Source organism: Triticum aestivum, chromosome 1B (genome assembly GCF_018294505.1).
Source record: "Triticum aestivum cultivar Chinese Spring chromosome 1B, IWGSC CS RefSeq v2.1, whole genome shotgun sequence".
NCBI classification, from domain to species: Eukaryota; Viridiplantae; Streptophyta; class Magnoliopsida; order Poales; family Poaceae; genus Triticum; species Triticum aestivum.
Genome location: NC_057795.1, coordinates 163,129,841 through 163,149,420, shown reverse-complemented (window position 1 = coordinate 163,149,420; position 19,580 = coordinate 163,129,841). Strand labels below are relative to the sequence as shown.

The 19,580-nt window shown below is 40.9% G+C and overlaps 2 protein-coding genes across 2 annotated transcripts; one reads left to right on the top strand and one right to left on the bottom strand.

The window, feature by feature from the left end:
* Positions 1-12,240: 12,240 nt before the first annotated feature.
* On the top strand, positions 12,241-16,099 carry LOC123113625 (U1 small nuclear ribonucleoprotein A). Its single transcript, XM_044534928.1, has 5 exons — positions 12,241-12,455; positions 13,010-13,182; positions 13,782-13,875; positions 14,734-14,825; positions 15,559-16,099. Exons 1-5 carry the CDS (start codon positions 12,353-12,355, stop codon positions 15,844-15,846), a joined length of 750 nt encoding a protein of 249 aa, XP_044390863.1. The 5' UTR covers positions 12,241-12,352; the 3' UTR covers positions 15,847-16,099.
* A 463-nt stretch (positions 16,100-16,562) lies between these two features.
* Positions 16,563-19,151, bottom strand: LOC123113633 (mediator of RNA polymerase II transcription subunit 28). Its single transcript, XM_044534938.1, has 3 exons — positions 18,841-19,151; positions 18,442-18,554; positions 16,563-16,977 (listed from the first exon to the last, which is right to left on the bottom strand). Exons 1-3 carry the CDS (start codon positions 19,031-19,033, stop codon positions 16,843-16,845), a joined length of 441 nt encoding a protein of 146 aa, XP_044390873.1. The 5' UTR covers positions 19,034-19,151; the 3' UTR covers positions 16,563-16,842.
* Between the last annotated feature and the right edge of the window lie 429 nt (positions 19,152-19,580).

The following is a 19,580-nucleotide window of genomic DNA, read 5'->3' as shown; positions in this document are numbered from 1 at the left end:
CGATGTTTATTATACTCGTGGCATGCTTAAAAACTAGAACATTTAAAACAAGGTAGTGACACCGTAACAAAATATTATGATGATTTACAAACTACCTTGTTGCACTCATTTTTAGAAGAAAGTAAAGAAGATTTTATGGATAGATTTTGGGAGGATTAAACCATGATATTCAGGAGATACTAATTCATGAAGAGTGTTATCCTATGGACCATTTGTTTCGTATTGCTCGCAAAGCTAAAAAGGAAATAAAATGACGTGTTTCCCACAAGGAGAACAAGCGCATGATGCATATTCCAACTGTTGATACAGATGTTTCTTCAACTACTAGGCATACTATGACAACCACATCTGTTGTTGCGAGGACTACGTCATCTCCACCATGTGACACATCATCATCGAGAGTGCCTGCATCATCTGAGTTGATCATAAGAGGTAATGACAAAGGTACAGATTTTCTACTTTCACATGAGAATGATGCATGCCTAGTTAACTTGAATACATCATGTGTTGAGTTACCTATTGATTTAAGCACACCACCTAGTTTAGAGACTCGTGTTACTGTCATGAATGTGTCATGTGATCAAACAACTGAAATACCAACAATTTTGAGTGTACCCATTAAATTAATTGTTGATGCAAAAGAACCAATGTTTAATCATTTTGATATGACCTCTAATCTTGGTGATGATTCTGTGTCAAATGACTTATTTCATGTTTGCTTATTTAAGTATGTTGTAGCATGTAAATTTTATTTAAGTAAGGTTTATTCACCAATGTTGGGATGGTTTAATGATGAACATTGTCAATCCTTTGATATGAATAAGAGCCTCACTTATATGTGCAAATTGAGTTGCAAATATTTTCATTCCTTCTAATACTTGTGATAATATTTTGGCTTTACATTTTATGAACTATGAAAGTTACTCATGTATACATGTGTCATATGTGCAAAAATTAAGGGAAGTAAAAATGGATGACATATACATATACAATATGTACACCTTGTCTCTTTTGTTAGCCACATTTCATATTAAGCAACGCTGAGGACGGCTTTGTTTTCAAGAAGGGGAGGATGATGAGGATATGACTACCATGGATATGACCAAACATATTGCATACATATATATTTGTGAGGTGATTTCTAATGCAAACTATGCAATAATTTATTTATGTCATCCAGAACAAAAACACTTCACAAACTTTTGTGTCATCTCTAATTGCAGGTGTATGAGACATTTGTACAATCCACATATGAAGATAAGGGAGAAAGAGATGTTTACTTGTTGTTCAAAAAGTTCTCTCACGCCACTTTTGGCCCAAGAGAAGATAGAGTCCAACTCTCTCACGTTCTGGACTTAGATTCAAACTGCATAGACATACCTGACTCAAAACATCAATAACTTTTTCATCCAGACTCTGAATTTGGTGATTCTTTTTTTGTTGGAAAAAGAATTCGTGCACTTTCCAACCCAATTGGATTCACCTTCAAATTCGTCCGGAGCGTTGAGTTATGGACAAAACAATCTGATGCTGCAGCAGAATTCGAGTCAAACTACAACTCCAAAGGTGTTACGTCACTCCACTTGGGCCCATTGGCCTTGTACGACCTAGGGTTAGTTTTAGGCTGCCTTGGGACGTCCTCCTACCTCCTTGGCTGGCACCCCTTGCTCCTATATAAGTAGATCCATCTAGTAGCTTTTTCCTTGGGATTTGTTTAGTTAAAAGTTAGCCAATGCAACTTCGTGTACTTCGTTTGTGTTCAACGACCAGACCAAGACTGCTTTCGGATCCCCACCATTATAAATACCTCATCCATATTCGCAATATTCAGATTGCTTTATCATATTCTTGCTTGTTCTTTGATTGCTTGCAGGAATAGGCCTTCATGGTCAGGCTAATCGTGCTTTTGGCATCGTCAGTAACCTTAGGAGATTGGTTTAGCGATTGCTAGGGTGCAAAGTTGTGCACGTTTGTAGTTGGATCGTCAAAGTCTACTCCACCAAATCGATAGTTATCGTCTCATCAAAAGATCGGGACACCTCGCCTCTATCAAGGAACATGTATAAGTCATGAAGAAAGCAATAGCAATAAAACTTATCGGTCATTATGCTAAGCTAATGGATGGGTCTTGTCCATCACATCATTCTCCTAATTATGTGATCCCGTTCATCAAATGACAACACATGTCTATGGTTAGGAAACATAACCATCTTTGATCAACGAGCTAGTCAAGTAGAGGCATACTAGGGACACTATGTATTGTCTATGTATTCACACATGTACTAAGTTTCCGGTTAATACAATTCTAGCATGAATAATAAACATTTATCATGATATAAGGAAATATAAATAACAACTTTATTATTGCCTTTAGGGCATATTTCCTTCAGTTCCAAGCAGAGCGTCGTGGTAGGATCTACGTGTGAAGCGGAGTACATAGCTACTTCGAAAGCAGCAAATGAAGGAGTCTGGATGAAGGAGTCCATATCCGATCTAGGTGTAATACCTAGTGCATTGGGTACAATGAAAATCTTTTGTGACAATACTGGAGCAATTGCCTTGGCGAAGGAATCCAGATTTCACAAAAAGACAAAACACATCAACAGACGCTTCAACTCCATCCGAGATTTGGTCAAAGAGGGAGAGATAGAGATTTGCAAAATACATACAGATCTAAATGTTGCAGACCTTTGACTAAGCCTCTTCCACAAGCAAAACATGATCAGCACCAAAACTCCATGGGTGTTAGATTCATTACAATGTAATCTAGATTATTGACTCTAGTGCAAGTGGGAGACTGAAGGAAATATACCCTAAAGGCAATAATAAATTTGTTATTTTATATTTCCTTATTCATGATAAATGTTTATTATTCATGCTAGAGTTGTATTAACCGGAAACTTGATACATGTGTGAATATATAGACAAAACATTGTGTCCCTAGTATGCCTCTACTAGACTAGCTCGTTGATCAAAGATGGTTAAGTTTCCTAGACATGGACATGAGTTGTCATTTGATAAACGGGATCAAATCATTAGTGGAATGATGTGATGGACAAGACCCATCCGTTAGGTTAGCATAATGGTTGTTTAGTTTTCTTGCTACTTCTTTCTTCGTGTCAAATATATATTCCTCCGACTATGAGATTATGCAACTCCCGGACACCAGGGGAATGCCCTGCGGGCTATCAAACGTCACAACGTAACTGGGTGATTATAAAGATGCTCTATAGGTATCTCCGAAGGTGTTTGTTGGGTTGGCATAGATCGAGATTAGGATTTGTCACTCCGAGTATCGGAGAGGTATCTCTGGACCCTCTCGGTAATGCACATCATATGAAGCCTTGCAAGCGATGTGACTGATGAGTTAGTTACGGGATGATGCACTACGAAATGAGTAAAGAGACTTGCCGGTAATGAGATTGAACTAGGTATGAGGATACCGACGATCGAATCTCGGGCAAGTAACACACCGATGACAAAGGGAATAACGTATGTTGACATTGCGGTTGGACAGATAAAGATCCTCGTAGAATATGTGGGAACCAATATGAGCATCTAGGTTCCGCTATTGGTTATTGACCGGAGAGGTGTCTTGGTCGTGTCTACATAGTTCTCGAACCCGTAGGGTCCGCACGCTTAACGTTCGATGACGATATGTATTATATGAGTTATGTGTTGTGGTGACCGAAGGTTGTTCGGAGTCCCGGATGAGATCACGGACATGACGAGGAGTATCGAAATGGTCGAGAAGTAAAGATTGATATATTGGAAGGTCATATTCGAACACCAGAATGGTTCTGGAGAGGTTCGGGTATTTTTTGGAGTACCGAGGGGTTACCGGAACCCCCCGGGGAAGTAATGGGCCTTATTGGGCCATAGTGGAGAGGAGGAGGCAGGTCACAAGAGGTGGCGCCCCCCCATGGCAGTCCGAATTGGACAAGGGGGAGGGGAGCGGCCCCCCTTTCCTTCTCCCTCTCTCCCTCCACTTCCCTCTTTACCGACTAGGACTAGGAGTCCTAGTGGGACTCCCCCCACTTGGCGCGCCCCCTAGGGCCGGCGGCCTCCCCTCTCCTCCTTTATATACGGGGGCAGGGGCACCCCAAAGCACAACAGTTGTTTCTTAGCCGTGTGCGGTGCCCCCCTCCACCGTTTACTCCTCCGGTCATATTGTCGTAGTGCTTAGGCGAAGCCCTGCATGGATCACATCACCAACACCGTCACCACGCCGTCGTGCTGATGGAACTCGTCGAATCTTTTGTGCCTCTACTGGATCAAGAGTTCTAGGGACGTCATCGAGCTGAACGTGTGCAGAACTCGGAGGTGCCGTACGTTTGGTACTTGATCAGTTGATTTGAGAATACGTTCGACTACATCAACCGCGTTAAGTTAACGCTTCCGGTTTCTCTCTACGAGGGTACGCGGACACACTCTCCCCCTCTCATTGCTATGCATCTCCTAGATAGATCTTGCATGAGCGTAGTAATTTTTTGAAATTGCATGCTACATTTCCCAACAATATTTTCCTTGTTGTGGAGCAAAAAATAATCATCATTAATATGGAGGTTTCTTTTTTGAAAATGCGATCATAATATGGAGTAGATGGACCAGGAAGGATTCGAGTGATCAATTTTTTCCTCCTTGTGAGAGATGACCCCACATGTTCCCCCCTTCCTGGACCACTTATGTTAAGCTTTTCTCCCGTCGCTCTCCCTGCCACTGGCAATCGTCGGTGGCCAAGGTGGCCCCGACTTTGCTCCCTTTCCCATCCCCTTCTTTCTTCCTAGGAATAAAACCTCCGATGAGTCTCGATCTATGGATTTGAGGCAACATGGTGACCTCATCCTTAGCGGCGCTTGGAGAAGCGCTACATCCCCTTCTTTCGTCGTCCACCTTCATACTGAATCTGACCTTTAAAGTCGAAAGCCAGTCTACCCCACATTGAATCTTCTAGACGAAGGGTGACCCTTCAAAGTTATTTCTTTTTTCTTTGAGTCCTTCTAGAAGTTTATTGTCGAGTGGCTACATGCTTTTATGTCCTTCGGTGTATCCCAATCTTCATATCCTACCCCACACCAACGCTAGCCCAACTCTACGACACGTGGGTGCGACGTGTCCATCTGCCTACCATGTGTCTATCTTGGTAGAGTGCTACAAGCAGTCTAATATTGTTAGCTAGGGTCCTATTTGCAAAAAGAAGAAATGATATGTAACTTATGTTTCTTTTGAATCCTTGTAGATATCTAATACATGCTTTTCTTGGTCCTTCGGGACCCTTGTTACATTAAAAATGGGGAAAACAAGGATCCGGGCGTGGTTTTTGAAAGCATATAAGGAAGGAAGGGAAATTAATTAGCACATGCCCACATTATTCATCTTGTGACAAAAGGAAGAGTCCTCCAACTTTTAGATCTAAGATTGCAAGCCTCCAATATTTCCACCACCATGGGAACCCGGTGTTGGTCCTCGCTCATGCCCGAACTCGTCGACCGCATCGGTAGCTGCCTACTGGACACCGCCGACCTTGATTGTTACATGGCCCTTCGTGCCGTCTGCCACAACTGGCGTGGCGCCACCGTAGACCCCAAGAATACTCTACACATCCGCTTCCGTCCACACCGTTGGATTATGCTCGACTATTCATCCCACGGTGAGGACGTGTGCCTTCTAGTGAACACCGTCTCCGGTCGGTACCATGGCAGGGATATGCCGCTACTCCGCAAGTACTACATCATCTCCATCACCATCGACGGGCTCCTGGTCCTGATGGCCAAGATCCCGCCCCACGCCGTGTGTGTCCTCAACCCGTTCACGGGTCACATGGTCCACTTTGTGGCGCGCATGCGCCCCAACGTGCTCGCGGCAGCTGTCTCCAACTCATCCCCACCCCGCCTTGTCCTCTACTGCCATGACACCATGAAGCTATACATGGCCAGCCCTGACACTGCAAGCTTCATCAGGTACATAACTAATTATGCTTGCCCTTTCGTCAGGAAGGTTGTCCAAGGTTGTGTCGCTGTTGACGGCCACCAAGGACTGTTGCCACCACTTCCTGCGACGGTTGTCGCCAAGATCGCTGATCTATTGACTCCGCTCATCATCGGGTTTCCCCCTGACATTCAGTTGGATTCTCAGAAAAGTTGTTTCCTCGTGGAATCTGCTGGAGAAATTCTGGTCATCTTCAAGCTCGTGAATCGTGTGGAGGTCTTCAAGATGGATGGCATGGGCGGAAATATGCTAGTGCGCGTGAAGAACATCGGCAGTCGTTCCATATTCATCGGTCGCTCTCAAAGGTGCCTCTCCCTCGATGCCGATAAGTTCCCGTCCATTGAAGCCAATTGCATCTACTTCACCGAGTGCCTAAGTTCACCATCAACAGACATATACCACCTCAAGGACGGAGAACAAGTTAAGAACGCCATGAGTGTTGCCGGTGGAGCCGGTCCTTCAATGAACCTAAACATGCCCGCCTTTTTGTGGCATTCTATGACCGAGCATCCCTGCACCATCTTTCAACTTCTCTCCCTCTACACTTTCAACTGGCAATCTGGTCAAGCGTCACATGTGTTAGAGTATCAAGATAGTATTCTTTAGAGGCTCCATACTGCCCAAATATCGTTTGGTGACCTTCTTGAGGCCTATCAAGCATATTCTGATGGCGACGATTGAACAATTGATTCGGCATCCCTGTGTTGTGTTAAGCTTTATATGGTTAGTGTACTTTTGTTTTTCTGTCATGCTTTCTTGATGCTCTGTTCTGTGCAACAAACAACTGGCTGGGTCTTGATAGTTCTATCAATGCAGTTCTTTATGTATTTTGGTATGAAACTTTATTATAGGGATTCATTCTGGTGCTTTGGTGGTGCTAGTTTATGTACCATGTCCATGTCTGTTTTAGAAGTGACCCTCTGTAAAGGGAGTACTAAATTAGTTACATGAAGTGGTAACTTGTTTCCGTTTTTTCTTTTTATGTGCGCCTACATACATATATGTTATCAATATTTGTCTATTATCTCTCTAAATCCGCATCATATTCTCTCAGCTTAGTTTATTATTTGTCTACCTTTCTTTCTTTCCTCTACTTATGTCAATTATCTCAGTGTTGTCTTACTTTATGAGAAATTATCATTTGCATTAACTAGTTTGTATTGTGGCCTGGGCGGATAGTTGTGTCAAATCCTAAAAACATCAACAATCAGTATGTCTACATGTAAATTAAATTCTTGTGATTCATCTACTGTCCAGGATATATGAGTGTATTTACGAAGAGTCACGAATACAAAAAGGTTTGTCGGACCAAATTTTTTCATTTAACTGAGAATTTTTTCCTCAGCAAAAAATAGAGCTTATTGTTTAAACCCCCTCATGCCTAGTGCTTTCTTACTCGTTGCTAGTGTTTTTTCACAAACATGGTAGACACTCTCTAGTGTTAGTAAGATGGGGCAATAGATTGCACAAAAGCCAAAAGTCATTTAGTGAAAATTAAGTACTTCATCTGTAAAGAAATATAAGACTTTTTAGATCACTGTGGAGTAGCTCACATGGAAATGGAAATGGAAGGAGCCAACTCCCGCTATAAATAGTAGTTGAGCTCAATAGCATACACTAGCCGTTGTTGGCTTCATTATAGTAGATGTAAACTCAATCCCCATTGCATATCACCACCTAGACGTTGGCACCGATCGATTTGGTTGTCGATCGCATTGGCCGCCTTGGATGTGCAGAATTTCTCGCATGCACCTGCTGATTCTTGACTGTGCAGGGGGTACATTTTTATGAAAGTAATTGTGCATCTGCAACTCCTATCTCATCTCTCTATCCAATGATACGATTCAAGTGTTTAATGGATTGCACAATTAGTTGGTTGCCTCCCAAACTTGGAGCGAATTAAGACCAAACCTTCTTCCAGGGTCGCAGCTTAGTATACTTAATTAGCACTAGAAGGATTGGATGTGCTTTTCGAATTTCATAAAAAATTGGTTTGGTTTGTGGGGGAGATGATGAAGTGTGTTTTCTTTTATTGATATTTTGAAGGTCTTGTTCTGTGGGTATAATGTTATATTTTGATGGTCTGCTTCTGTTGTTAGCTGCAAGCAAATCGGTGAGAGAGCCGAGGCTAGATCTTGGTCTAGCGCCGACTATTGGGGATCTCACGAGGGGAGACATGGATAGACAACCATTAATTTTTCCCTCTTTTCACCCGACAGGTCTCCTGCATGGTGCGTATGGGATCGAGGGGCATGTGGGGTATCGGTTTAGAAAAAATCGATGGGGTGAGGGAGATTGTATGATAGGTGGAGGGACGAAATGAAACGAAACGACGTACAAAATCCCTTTTTTTGCGAATGTACAAAATCCCTTTTAATAGTAGAGATATTGGAGGATTTGAATCCTAAGATCTCCTTGATTCACATGATTCTTAAACGCAGAAACCAAAAAGCGTAAAAATAGAGTGACACTTCATCTTCAACACTACATTATTATGGATGTGTGCATGGAAAACATTAATAAGGAAGTGTTGTTCTTATTTTTTTTCACTTTGATGATCACATGGTTTCGTCATGATATGGGTTTATTTATTAGTGAACGGTCAAATTTTGTTTTTGAGGGTGTCATAATGTTTTTTGAGATCATAGTGGACTGTCACTATTTCTTTTTCGAGAATCTAGTGAAGTGTCATCAAATCTTGTTTTTTACGGGTTGTCATCAAATCTAGTGTTTGTCGCAAATGAGGCAATGGTGGCCAAACCAACAAGTCCAAACAACAAGCCTCTTTTGAAGCGAGATTAAGACATTAAGGCCCAATGCAAAAAATAGCAGAGAAAATGCCCCTTAGAAGAAAGAAAAGAATGAGAGAGGACACGAAGAAACCCGGAGGCTAGAGAAAGAAGAAGGCTCTCGAGTGGCGACTGCGTGACGAGGATATGAGTGAGGAGGAGGCGACGGGCAGGCGAACAACACCCAGCCGAACGTGACCATCTACATCAATAACCTCAACAAGAAGATCAAACTAGAAGGTATTGCTTATAGCGAGATGTATGGTCCCCTCACGTGAAGCGTTTCTCCTCTCGCTATAGTACTCGGTTGGCTCGATATTCTATCATTGTATTCACCATTCTTTTGTAATGGTTTATTTTTTCGGTTTTCTTCATTTTTCTTTAGTTTTCATTGTTTCCACTATTTTGATTTGGTTTTCTTTGATTTTCACTATTTCTTTTGTTTTGCAGCGGTTTTACTTTGCTTTTTTATTGTTCCTTTCTCTTTTTTTTAGTTTCCTTCATTTCTATCTCGGTTTCATTGATTTTTATTCTATGATTCTTTGGTTCCTTTGTTTCTTTCTCCTTTTAGTTCTTTTTTCTTTGTTATTTTGGTTTTCTCCATTTTCTTTGTTTCTTTTTCACTTTTCATTGTTTTTATTGGTTTTCTTTTCTTTTTCCTTATTTGTTTTTGGGTTCTATTGGTTTTCTTTCATTTCTCCGTGTTTCTTTGTTGGTTTTCGTTGGTTTCTGTTTTGTTCAATACGCGTTTACTTTTTTCAGCACACAATGTACATTTCTAGTGTACACATGAAACATATTGTTGAACATTGAACATTTTCTAAATAAACGACATACATTATTTCTTAAATACATGTTTTGAACACAAGGTCAACATTTTTTTAATGGCAACAATTTCTTTTGCACACAATGTACATTTTTTGTATACATCAGGATTTACTTAATATAAAAGATTAACATTTTTAAATAAAGAATTAATATTTTTAATAGATGTCATTAATTTTTTACCTTAATTAATTTACATTGTACATTTTCTGCATAAAACAGGAACATGTTTTATATATGCTTATTGTTTTTTAAATACATGAATAACATTTTTGATATATGTTTTGGGTCTACTTTTTTCATGTATATTGTACATTTTTTGTATATAGTAAGGACTTTTTATACTTGTGAAATGTTTTTCAAATACATTACTATCATTTTTTCAGCTATATGTTTTGATGTCTACTTTTTTCATATTGATTGTGCATCTTTTGTATACATAAATAACATTTTTCTTACACATGTTTAATATTTTTGAAAGTACATAATTAACATTTTTTCAGACATATATTTTGATGTCTACTTTTTTTTCATAAAAAAGGTACATTTTCGAATACATAAGTTTTTTTTTCTTATACGGGTTTAACATTTTTGAAGTACATGTTTTACAGTTTTTAAAATTTATTTTCGATTCAACATTTTTTCTTACATATTTTACATCTTTCCTATACATACACGTTCAAGATTTTAAAATACATGTTTGATATATTTTTAACATAGTATAAACGTAGATACTCATGCGCACGTACGCTCATCTCTGTAAACGCACGCATGCACACCTACCCTATGAGCATCTTCGAGAGACTGATCTGACACATCATTTTAATATTGACAAAATCGTTACATATGCCTTCCTAGCCGACGAGAACGTCTCCTCTCAGGGAATACACATCGTATGAAGGCTTGGAATAAATTCAGAAAAATAAGAGCACCGACGTCTAAGTCTAGAATTTGAACCCTGGTGGGCTGGGGGTAACATTGTTCTCCTAACCATCCAACCACAAGTTTGTTCGCACATGATTAACATTTTAAATATACATTTTGATGTATACTTTTTTTCATACACCATGTATAATTTTTGTATACATCAGATTTTTTGTATACATGTTTACTTTTTTCATATATTTTTTGGTGTCTATTTTTTCATATACATTATACATTTTTGTATATTCTATAAACGTTTACGCATAACATTTATTCAAAATATTATGCAATTTCATTTTTATAATATATATGTTTAGAATATTTTGGAATATAAACAAACTTTAAAAAGCAAATCAAAAAAAAAGAAGAACAAATGTGAAAGAAAGAGCACGCTTAAGGCCTGTGTACCTCCTGCGCGCTTGGCCGGCCCATTGTCGCCGGTTTCAGGCGAGAGTTCCGGTCTCGCTATAGGCAGACCCTATTTGATGCTCGTTAGCGTTAAAAAGGTTCTGCTTTCGCTGAGGCGAGCTGCCGGTTGGGCCAGCCCATATATAGGTACGCGTTTCTTCGTTCACTATAGCTTTTTTTTCTCGATAATCAAGGGATCACCCCCGGGCTCCATTTCATATAGAATTCGCTACAGCTTCCTTCCCTGTTTCCTGCGAGTTTCGATTTTCTTCTGTGGTTTTTTGCTTCCGGTTTTCAGTGGTTTTGTTCTAATTTTTTGCTTTTGCTTCCTTTTTTCCTTTCTTTTTCTTTCTTTTTTGTTTCTTTCCTTTTTCTTTTTTATTTGTTCTTCTCTTTTTTGTGTATTATAGAAAAAGTTCATCTCCTATTACAAAATGTTCATCGTATGTTAAGAAAATGTTTCACCCTACATTATGAAAGAGTTCACTATCATTATGAAAATGTTCAGTGTGTATTACAAAAATGTTCATCGTACATTTAACAAAATTTTCACCCTATATTAAGTAAATGTTCATCGCATTTTTAAAAATGTTCATTATGTACTTGACAGATGTTCATGGTATATAAAAAAATGTTCAATACTTATTAAAAAAATCAGTGTATACCACAAAAATGTTTAATGTTTATTTAAAAAAAATTCATCGTATACTAAAATGATGTTCAATGGTTGATTTTTTTTGAGTTATTATCTGCCGCTGTGCTTAGTTCTTAAATATACTCACACCCTTCAAATCACTAACCATCATTAGCTCAAATGGTAATATAGACTTACTTTGTACTTTTGGTTGTGAGTTCGATTCCTTAACAGAACATCCTTTTTTTGCTATTTTGTAAATGCAACTTACAGTGAAGCCATCGAATGGACTGGCCCAATTCCATGCACGCCCTGCACGAAAGCTCCTCCTGTTGACGCTCGCGGGCGTCAGCTAGGAGATGGGCTCGCTATAAGCGGCATAGTTGCGTCCCAAATGTTTCAGAGCAACGACTTCAGCTTTCAAGTTTGAGCATAGGTACTGTAATTTTGAAGGTCGTGATTTAGTTAAGGCAGCTGTTTCACTGCCAGTGGGTCGTCACATGGTGCTTTTCAGACATCATTTGTATTCCAAACGTCACTGAATTCTGCTCCTTCCGTTTTAAAATAGACGATTCAACTTTTACAAGTTCACCTTAAAAAAAAAGTCGCGCCCCCAGATCTGATGTTTGCCGAACCAACGAGCCCAGACGGCAAGCCTCTTTTGAAGCGAGATTAAGACATGAAGGCCCAACCCGAGAAAAAAAAGAGGGCGACAGAGGACACGAAGGAGCCCGGAGGCTAGAGAGAGAAGAAGGCTCTCGAGCGGCGGCTGCGCGACGAGGATATGAGCGGCGAGGCGGCGGCCGGCGGCGGCGGGGAGGCGAACGGCGTACAGCCGAACGTGACCATCTACATCAATAACCTCAACGAGAAGATCAAACTCGAAGGTATCTTTCCCCTGCTTGAGCCCTCTCGCCTTCCTCCGCGCCCCCCTGTCTAAACCCTAGGTAGATTCTCGCGGATTTCTTCTTTCCGGGTAATGTATTCGCTACCTCTGGTTCCCCGTTGCTCCTCTGCGGTGGCCCGCTGGAAATCTCGGTGCGTCTTCAGGACCTAAAACCCTATAGGCCGTTCTGTCAGTCACATTGGCACCCGCTATCGAAATTCCCGGCTGGTTTCCGGCGGAGGTGGTCGTTTTCTCAGGGACGAGCGCCGCAGATATCTCGCGGATTAGCGGTTTAGCGTGTGCTGGTGTTAGAGATCTGGTGGTCTGCTTAATCCGAGGATAGTCCTCTTTGTTTGATGTACCGAGCTAATAGAGTCGAATCTGGGTCATGAAAGTAAGATTACATTCTCATGTTTACCGAACAAAAACAGCAATTGCACACCCTGTACTGCATCTCTAAATTTAGAAGTCGTTACATATTTCTGTTAAGCCTTATTTAGTTTTACTTTTGGAACCGATGCGTCTGGCTAATATAATTTGCTGAATTCTTTACAGCGCTTAAGAAGTCCCTCAATGCCGTTTTCTCCCAGTTTGGGAAAATCATTGAGGTGCTTGCTTTTAAGACTTTGAAGCATAAAGGGCAAGCATGGGTTGTGTTCGAAGATGTTGCATCAGCAACTGAGGCTTTGAAGAGGATGCAAGATTTTCCCTTCTATGACAAACCCATGGTGAGTTTAGAGCCTGAATTGGTGTTACAGCTTTGGTTGTCCCGTAATTTGATCTGATCTGATTGTTACTATATCCTATTTTTCTTTTTTGAGATATGTTACTATATCCTGTTGTTTGTAGTGTTGTTAGGCAAGCATATTGGGTTTATGAATACCATCTCAACAGAAAAAAGAGCATCTGTACTGCTTGCAATTATGTCATAATATTATGGTTTCTCTAATATAGTCTAGCATTTAAGCTTATTCAATTCTTTCTATTGAAGCAAGGTTTGTTCTAAACAACATACTGCCTAGGTGGTCTATAATCTAGCTTGTTTGTGCTTAGATGATACTCCCTCCGTACCAAAATATAAACTTGTTCTGCTTAGTGTCAAAAAACATCTTATATTTTGATACAGAGGGAGTATATTATTTGTATACACTAGGTCTCTTACTGGGCATATCTAGTCAATACCAAACTACACTTGAGTTGTTCAAATTGCTTGACTAACTGCCATACACATGCATATATGTTCTTTCATCTGCTCCTTTGCATTACATTTTGACTTCTGAAGCTGTACTATTTTATCACTCATAAAATATTGTCTATTTGATTTCAGAAAATTCAATATGCCAAGACCAAGTCAGATGTTATAGCAAAAGCTGATGGCACCTTTGTACCCCGAGAAAAAAGGAAGAGGAATGATGAGAAACGTAAGATTCCGGTTAATGTGCATGCCTTTACGTTTGCGGTTTTACTTTGGCCCCTCGGAACTCTATTGATTTGCACTTCTTTATTTTGTTTTGATACGTGGCTTGTCGTTTGTTAGCATATATTTCGTAAAACTTAACTGAAAGATGTGCTGGAGATGGACTCTCTTGCACGTAGCCATGGATTGTTGTTTTAACAGGTTAATAAATTGACTTGAGGAGGTATTGGTGTCACTACTAATACATTATCATAGTTCTCACTTTTCCTCTGCACATGTAGTCGGGCATACATTACTGCTAAAATGTTTAAAACAGCAAGAATCAGACCTTTTGTGGTCCTTGATTCCAGTCTTCAGTCCCCCATTTAAACATTTTTTTAGGTGGTGTATGCAGATTTTGCAACTAAGCTCAATAGATATACTCATTCGCCTAAAGAATTCCAGATTATGAAAACTAAAATTTCTGAATGTTCCTTTGCGTGATCATGTTTTACTCTGTTCTTGCACTTACTGTTACTTCTACAAGAGTACCAGTATTAATTTGAATAGAAGCAAAAGATCAGTAAAGCAGTCGTCGCCAGGTCTAAATATCAGATATCTGTTCAATTCACTGTATTTAGCTTTACACACTTTGACTCTTTGTTGATAGAGTTGCTTTGTACTGGGAGGTACTCCCTCCGTCCCAAAATAAGTGTCTCAACTTTGTACTAGCTCTAGTATAAATTTGTACTAAGCTCAAGACACTTATTTTGGGACGGAGGGAGTACTTGTTTTACTGGTTTTTATACGAGCTTAATGGCAACTTGGCATCCTTTTAAATTCACGAGCAAAACTTGGTTTGCCTTATTCTTTGATAATGCAGCTGAAAAGAAGCAGAAGCGTGAGCAGCACCACGATGTTAACCAGGCTGGCGTGGGCATGCATGCCTATCCTGGTGCTTATGGGGCTCCGCCGGTAAGTGCTGTACAATTGATTAGAAATGTTGTTATTTATTCATATTCTGTTGCGTAGAGGTTTTTGTTGTTGCATATGAACGGTGGAATATGTTATCGTGACCATGTTATCCAAGCTCCAATCTTCTTTGCTTTGTGTTCACATGCACAATTTCCTAATTTTAACTTCTTTGCCAGACATCCTACCTGCTGTTTTGTCATTATATTTTGGGGATGGAGTTTGTCTGTCTGTGCAAGCCAGTGATTCCTGCTTGCATAATTAGGTCAAGTAAAATTGGCATTCAACATATTAAGGCGATTCACTTTGCTTCGAGAAATAGCTTGAGATTTAGCAGGGAATAGTCATGAGTCATGACTCAGACTTAGTGCAAAGTTCGCTTACTATCATATATACGCCCAGTACTAGGGCTGGGCATCTTTTCACGTTTATTCTGTAACTAGTTTCTTCACATCATTATATTTTGGGGATGGAGTTTGTCTGTCTGTGCAAGCCAGTGATTCCTGCTTGCATAATTAGGTCAAGTAAAATTGGCATTCAACATATTAAGGCGATTCACTTTGCTTCGAGAAATAGCTTGAGATTTAGCAGGGAATAGTCATGAGTCATGACTCAGACTTAGTGCAAAGTTCGCTTACTATCATATATACGCCCAGTACTAGGGCTGGGCATCTTTTCACGTTTATTCTGTAACTAGTTTCTTCACATCATTACTGGCTTGACTTTTCTTGTGCAGCTCTCTCAGCTACCTTTTGGTGCGGGACCGAAGGTCATGATGCCAGAGATTATTGTACCAAACAACATTCTCTTCGTCCAAGAACTCCCACACGATGCAACGGCTTTGATGCTGCAGATGTTCTTCTGCCAGTACCCTGGGTTCAAGGAAGTGCGGATGATCGAAGCAAAGCCTGGTATCGCTTTCGTGGAGTATGGAGACGAGGGGCAGGCGACCGCAGCCATGAACCTTCTTCAGGGTTTCAAAATCAAAGAGAACCCAATGCGCATCACATATGCGAAGAAGTAACTTGATGAGCTGTATTGACTTGAATTAATGTTGTAGCCCTGGTTTTGCACCATTTGGTAGATTTTCTTCACATGTAAGGTAGACTACACCATGGATAATCCAGTAAATTAATGTACGGTTCAGCTGCATTTATGCGTCCATGCTTGGAAGCTATTTCCAGTAATGTATTTGGGCTTGGCATCGTCGTGATAATATTTTGTCAAATCATATGTTGCCAATTTCGTTTAATAACCATTTCCTACTTTTGTCGCTATTTTTCCACAAGTTCCTCACAAACCGTAAACCTGAGCTTCGAGTATTATGTTGATGTTTGTGATGACAATTGTTTCTCTAGAACATGTGAAAATTTGCTTTCATGCAATATCATCTTTCTCTACTAAAGGGGAGTTGGTATGTTCTCCTCAATCCCCCCCCCCCCCCCCTCCTTGGTTTGGAATAATATAAATCAAATCGATATTTTCCTTTCCTTGACAAACTGTTAACTCAAATCAAATCTTAACAAAACCATCTCCTACATTAAACTCAATCAATTCAAACCTTATTAGAGCCTAACTAAATCAAAACTTTCATTGCCATCCCCTACACATACTCAAATCAAATCTTACCAAAAAACTAGAACATGATGGGTGTAAGTTAGATGTTGGACACTACTGGCATTGAACCATTAGAATATGGTGGGTGTAAGTTATTGCCTCTGCAATGCACGGACAATTAGCTGATGTATAGATTGTTTTCAACTTTTAACTACATGTTTTGCATGGCAAATTTGCCCCAAACGTCCGAATCAAGACATTTGGTAACCAAACAGATAGAAAAAAATTACATGTTCCACAACGAAACAAGACATCGATGAACAATTTGACTGGTTAGATCCTAAACATTAGTTATGCTGGCTTGTCTCCTGGCTGACACAATTTTTCCAGGGACGACTCTAACATTCAGCCACACAGAATTTCATGGTCATTCTGGTCGAAATAGGGAATGTACATGGTGGAATCAAACTCTTTCGAGCTCGGTGTTGTGCTTGCCCAGCTGGTCCTTAAGTTCTTTCTGCCACCCTTCAATGAGACTCTTGTGCTTGGCAATGAGCTCAGACTTGGTCTTCAGTTCTTCCTCCATTGTAGTAATCTCCTGCAGCTCAAACATGAAAATATGTTCAGAGCTGGCAATTTATTTATTAAGCTTCAAGGCCATACTGCATATGAATTTTCTCAACTTGCAGGTACTTAAGATTTGTCCCCCTAAAGTAGTGATCTAAACACTCTTATATTTCTTTACAGAGGGAGTACAAGATAATATACAGAATAAACAAAGCCTGCCTTTGAAGTGTTTAATTGTACCCGTGTCAACATAATTACATATTCATGCCGGAAACCATTTTTGTTTTATCTTCAAGCAAAAAAGATTTTTAAGAAGGCTACTGGTTTCTTAAGATTCTTCACTTCTGAATCTGTCTGAATGTTTCTTTTTATACCATTTAATAGTACGGAACTGAGGCTGAATAGCACAAAAGCATTGCATCAAGTCACTCAATCACAAAAATTATGCTCCCTGCGAACATACATGTGATTTTTTTTTATAAAATTATATACTTGTGCAGTACACAATCGAGGCTAATAATAGCACAAAAGCGTTGCATCAAGCTCCTCAAGCACAAACATTACACTCCCTATTCACATACCTATGCTTTTTCACAGAAGTGAAAGTGAGGTCAGATTACAATTAGAGCTGCTTTTACAATGGTGCCCGTAGTACCAAATGTAATTTTCTTCAAACAAACATGTTACCAGAAGATAATATTAAATGCTTTTGCAATTTCTCGGGCAACTGAGAAACAACTCTTTAAGTCGATGCTTAGAACCATCCAATCTGAACATCGGAATTTGTTCCAAGGGATGAGAAGATATTGATCGGATGGCTATCAATGTCGACTGTATGATCACTCCCACGCCCATTCATAGCTGATAAACTCATGCAAGAAACTACCACTCCCTCTGTAACTTAATGTAAGACGTTTTTGCAGTTCAAATTGAACTGCAAAGATATCTTACATTACGAAATAACAAAAATAAAAAATCCCCTCTCTAAAAATTCAATTCGCCAACTTGCTTTTAAAGCCCGCTTGCGGCGTATCTTCAGCACTTGCCATGCTGTGCTTGAGACTACTGCCTTACCCAAATATGCCATTAATATTATAGTTGATAATAGTAAAAGTTATAGTTAAAATTAGTTACCTTTAAGGACCACCTACAATCATAAGGGTTGGACTATGGGTTGATCAACTCATGTCAAGAATACTGCCAATGAAACTAAACCAAAACTGTCTGAATTCCTTTTACCACCCTCTCCCTGGCCATTCCAACTCAGGTGTCACCACTCACCTATGACGCCACTATGGTGTAACAAACCTCGCCCACCCTCAGCCTAGTAGCAGCAATGCAAGAGTACCCTATAGGTTTATTCCTAGACCCCCAGAACAAACTCCCACTGCCTCTCCCCTACCGTAACACACAGAACCATGTACATGTTCATTCAACCTGCAGTCAGAAAGCAATGAAGTGATCCCAAGTGAAGGATCTAGCTGAAGAATCACACCTTACGAAGCAGTTCTTCGGTTGTTGGTTGGTCCTCGCGCTGCATGCCGATGAAGTAAGACTGAAGCTTCTTGGCGGCCTCCATGAAATCCCTGGCGTGCCTCTCGACATCAACTGTCCACAGCAAAACCTCAGTCATCATCTCCAATTTGGCACTAGTAAGTAACACGGCAATCGGAACTACAGATACACAAATTGCTCTAGTCTAAGCACCTGATGTCTAATCTACCGGGAATCAAACGGGCCAATCACGACATAATCCCTAAAACGAACACCTGGCGTGCGCGAGGGGAGAGCGGGGCCAGCGACCAACCAAGAACACGAATCTTGGCCCGAAACATGGCCGCTCAGATCGACAAGAGGAGGAGGAGAAGGGAGGACGGCGAGAGAGGGTACGTACTCTGGTGGGAGGACTGGAGGGAGCGGTCGACGGCCTGCAGCTCGCGCGCGGGGAGGCACGGCAACAGCGCCGCCTCCAGCGCAGCCACGCACGCCATCATGCCATCCCGCGCGTTTGCCGCGGGCGTCTGCTGCTGCGTAGGCGGCGGCGTCTGCGCCGGCGACTGTGACGGGGGCGGCGGCGGCTCTGCCATGGGAGAGAGATGGAGATGGGGATCGCGAAATCCTTTGGAACCCCGGTTCGCTTAGGCGAAGATATCGCCCGTTCGTTGGACGATGGGCGGCTGTGACGATAAATAAAGTTTGTGGTAAAACAGCAGGAGCAGAGAAGAACTTTTGATGTTTTTCTCCCAAGGAAAATACAGTACAGTACAAAGTTTTACTGGAACTGAAACAGGAGGACAGTGAGGAGTCGAGACTCAAGAGCAGCTCCAACTTAATCTGCAAACCAAAATTTAAGAGAAACGATTTTAATTGGTCTTTGGCCGGTCGACTCGCTCCTCACGCACACGACCATCCATGCAATAGCTAGGACCACCAGCACATTCCCACACTGTTTGCACGCCTCCTTATCCCGTCTTCCTTCTCTGTACAAAACGTCGTCGCTGCACCACTCCTTCGCACCGCTGTCGAGGGGAGGATCACCTGTGTTGCAAACATCCCCTCTCAAAGCACCTTCCTCCCCGGCGTGGTGGGGGGGGGGGGGGGGGTGACCTCGTGCTGGAACCTGCGAGAACTACA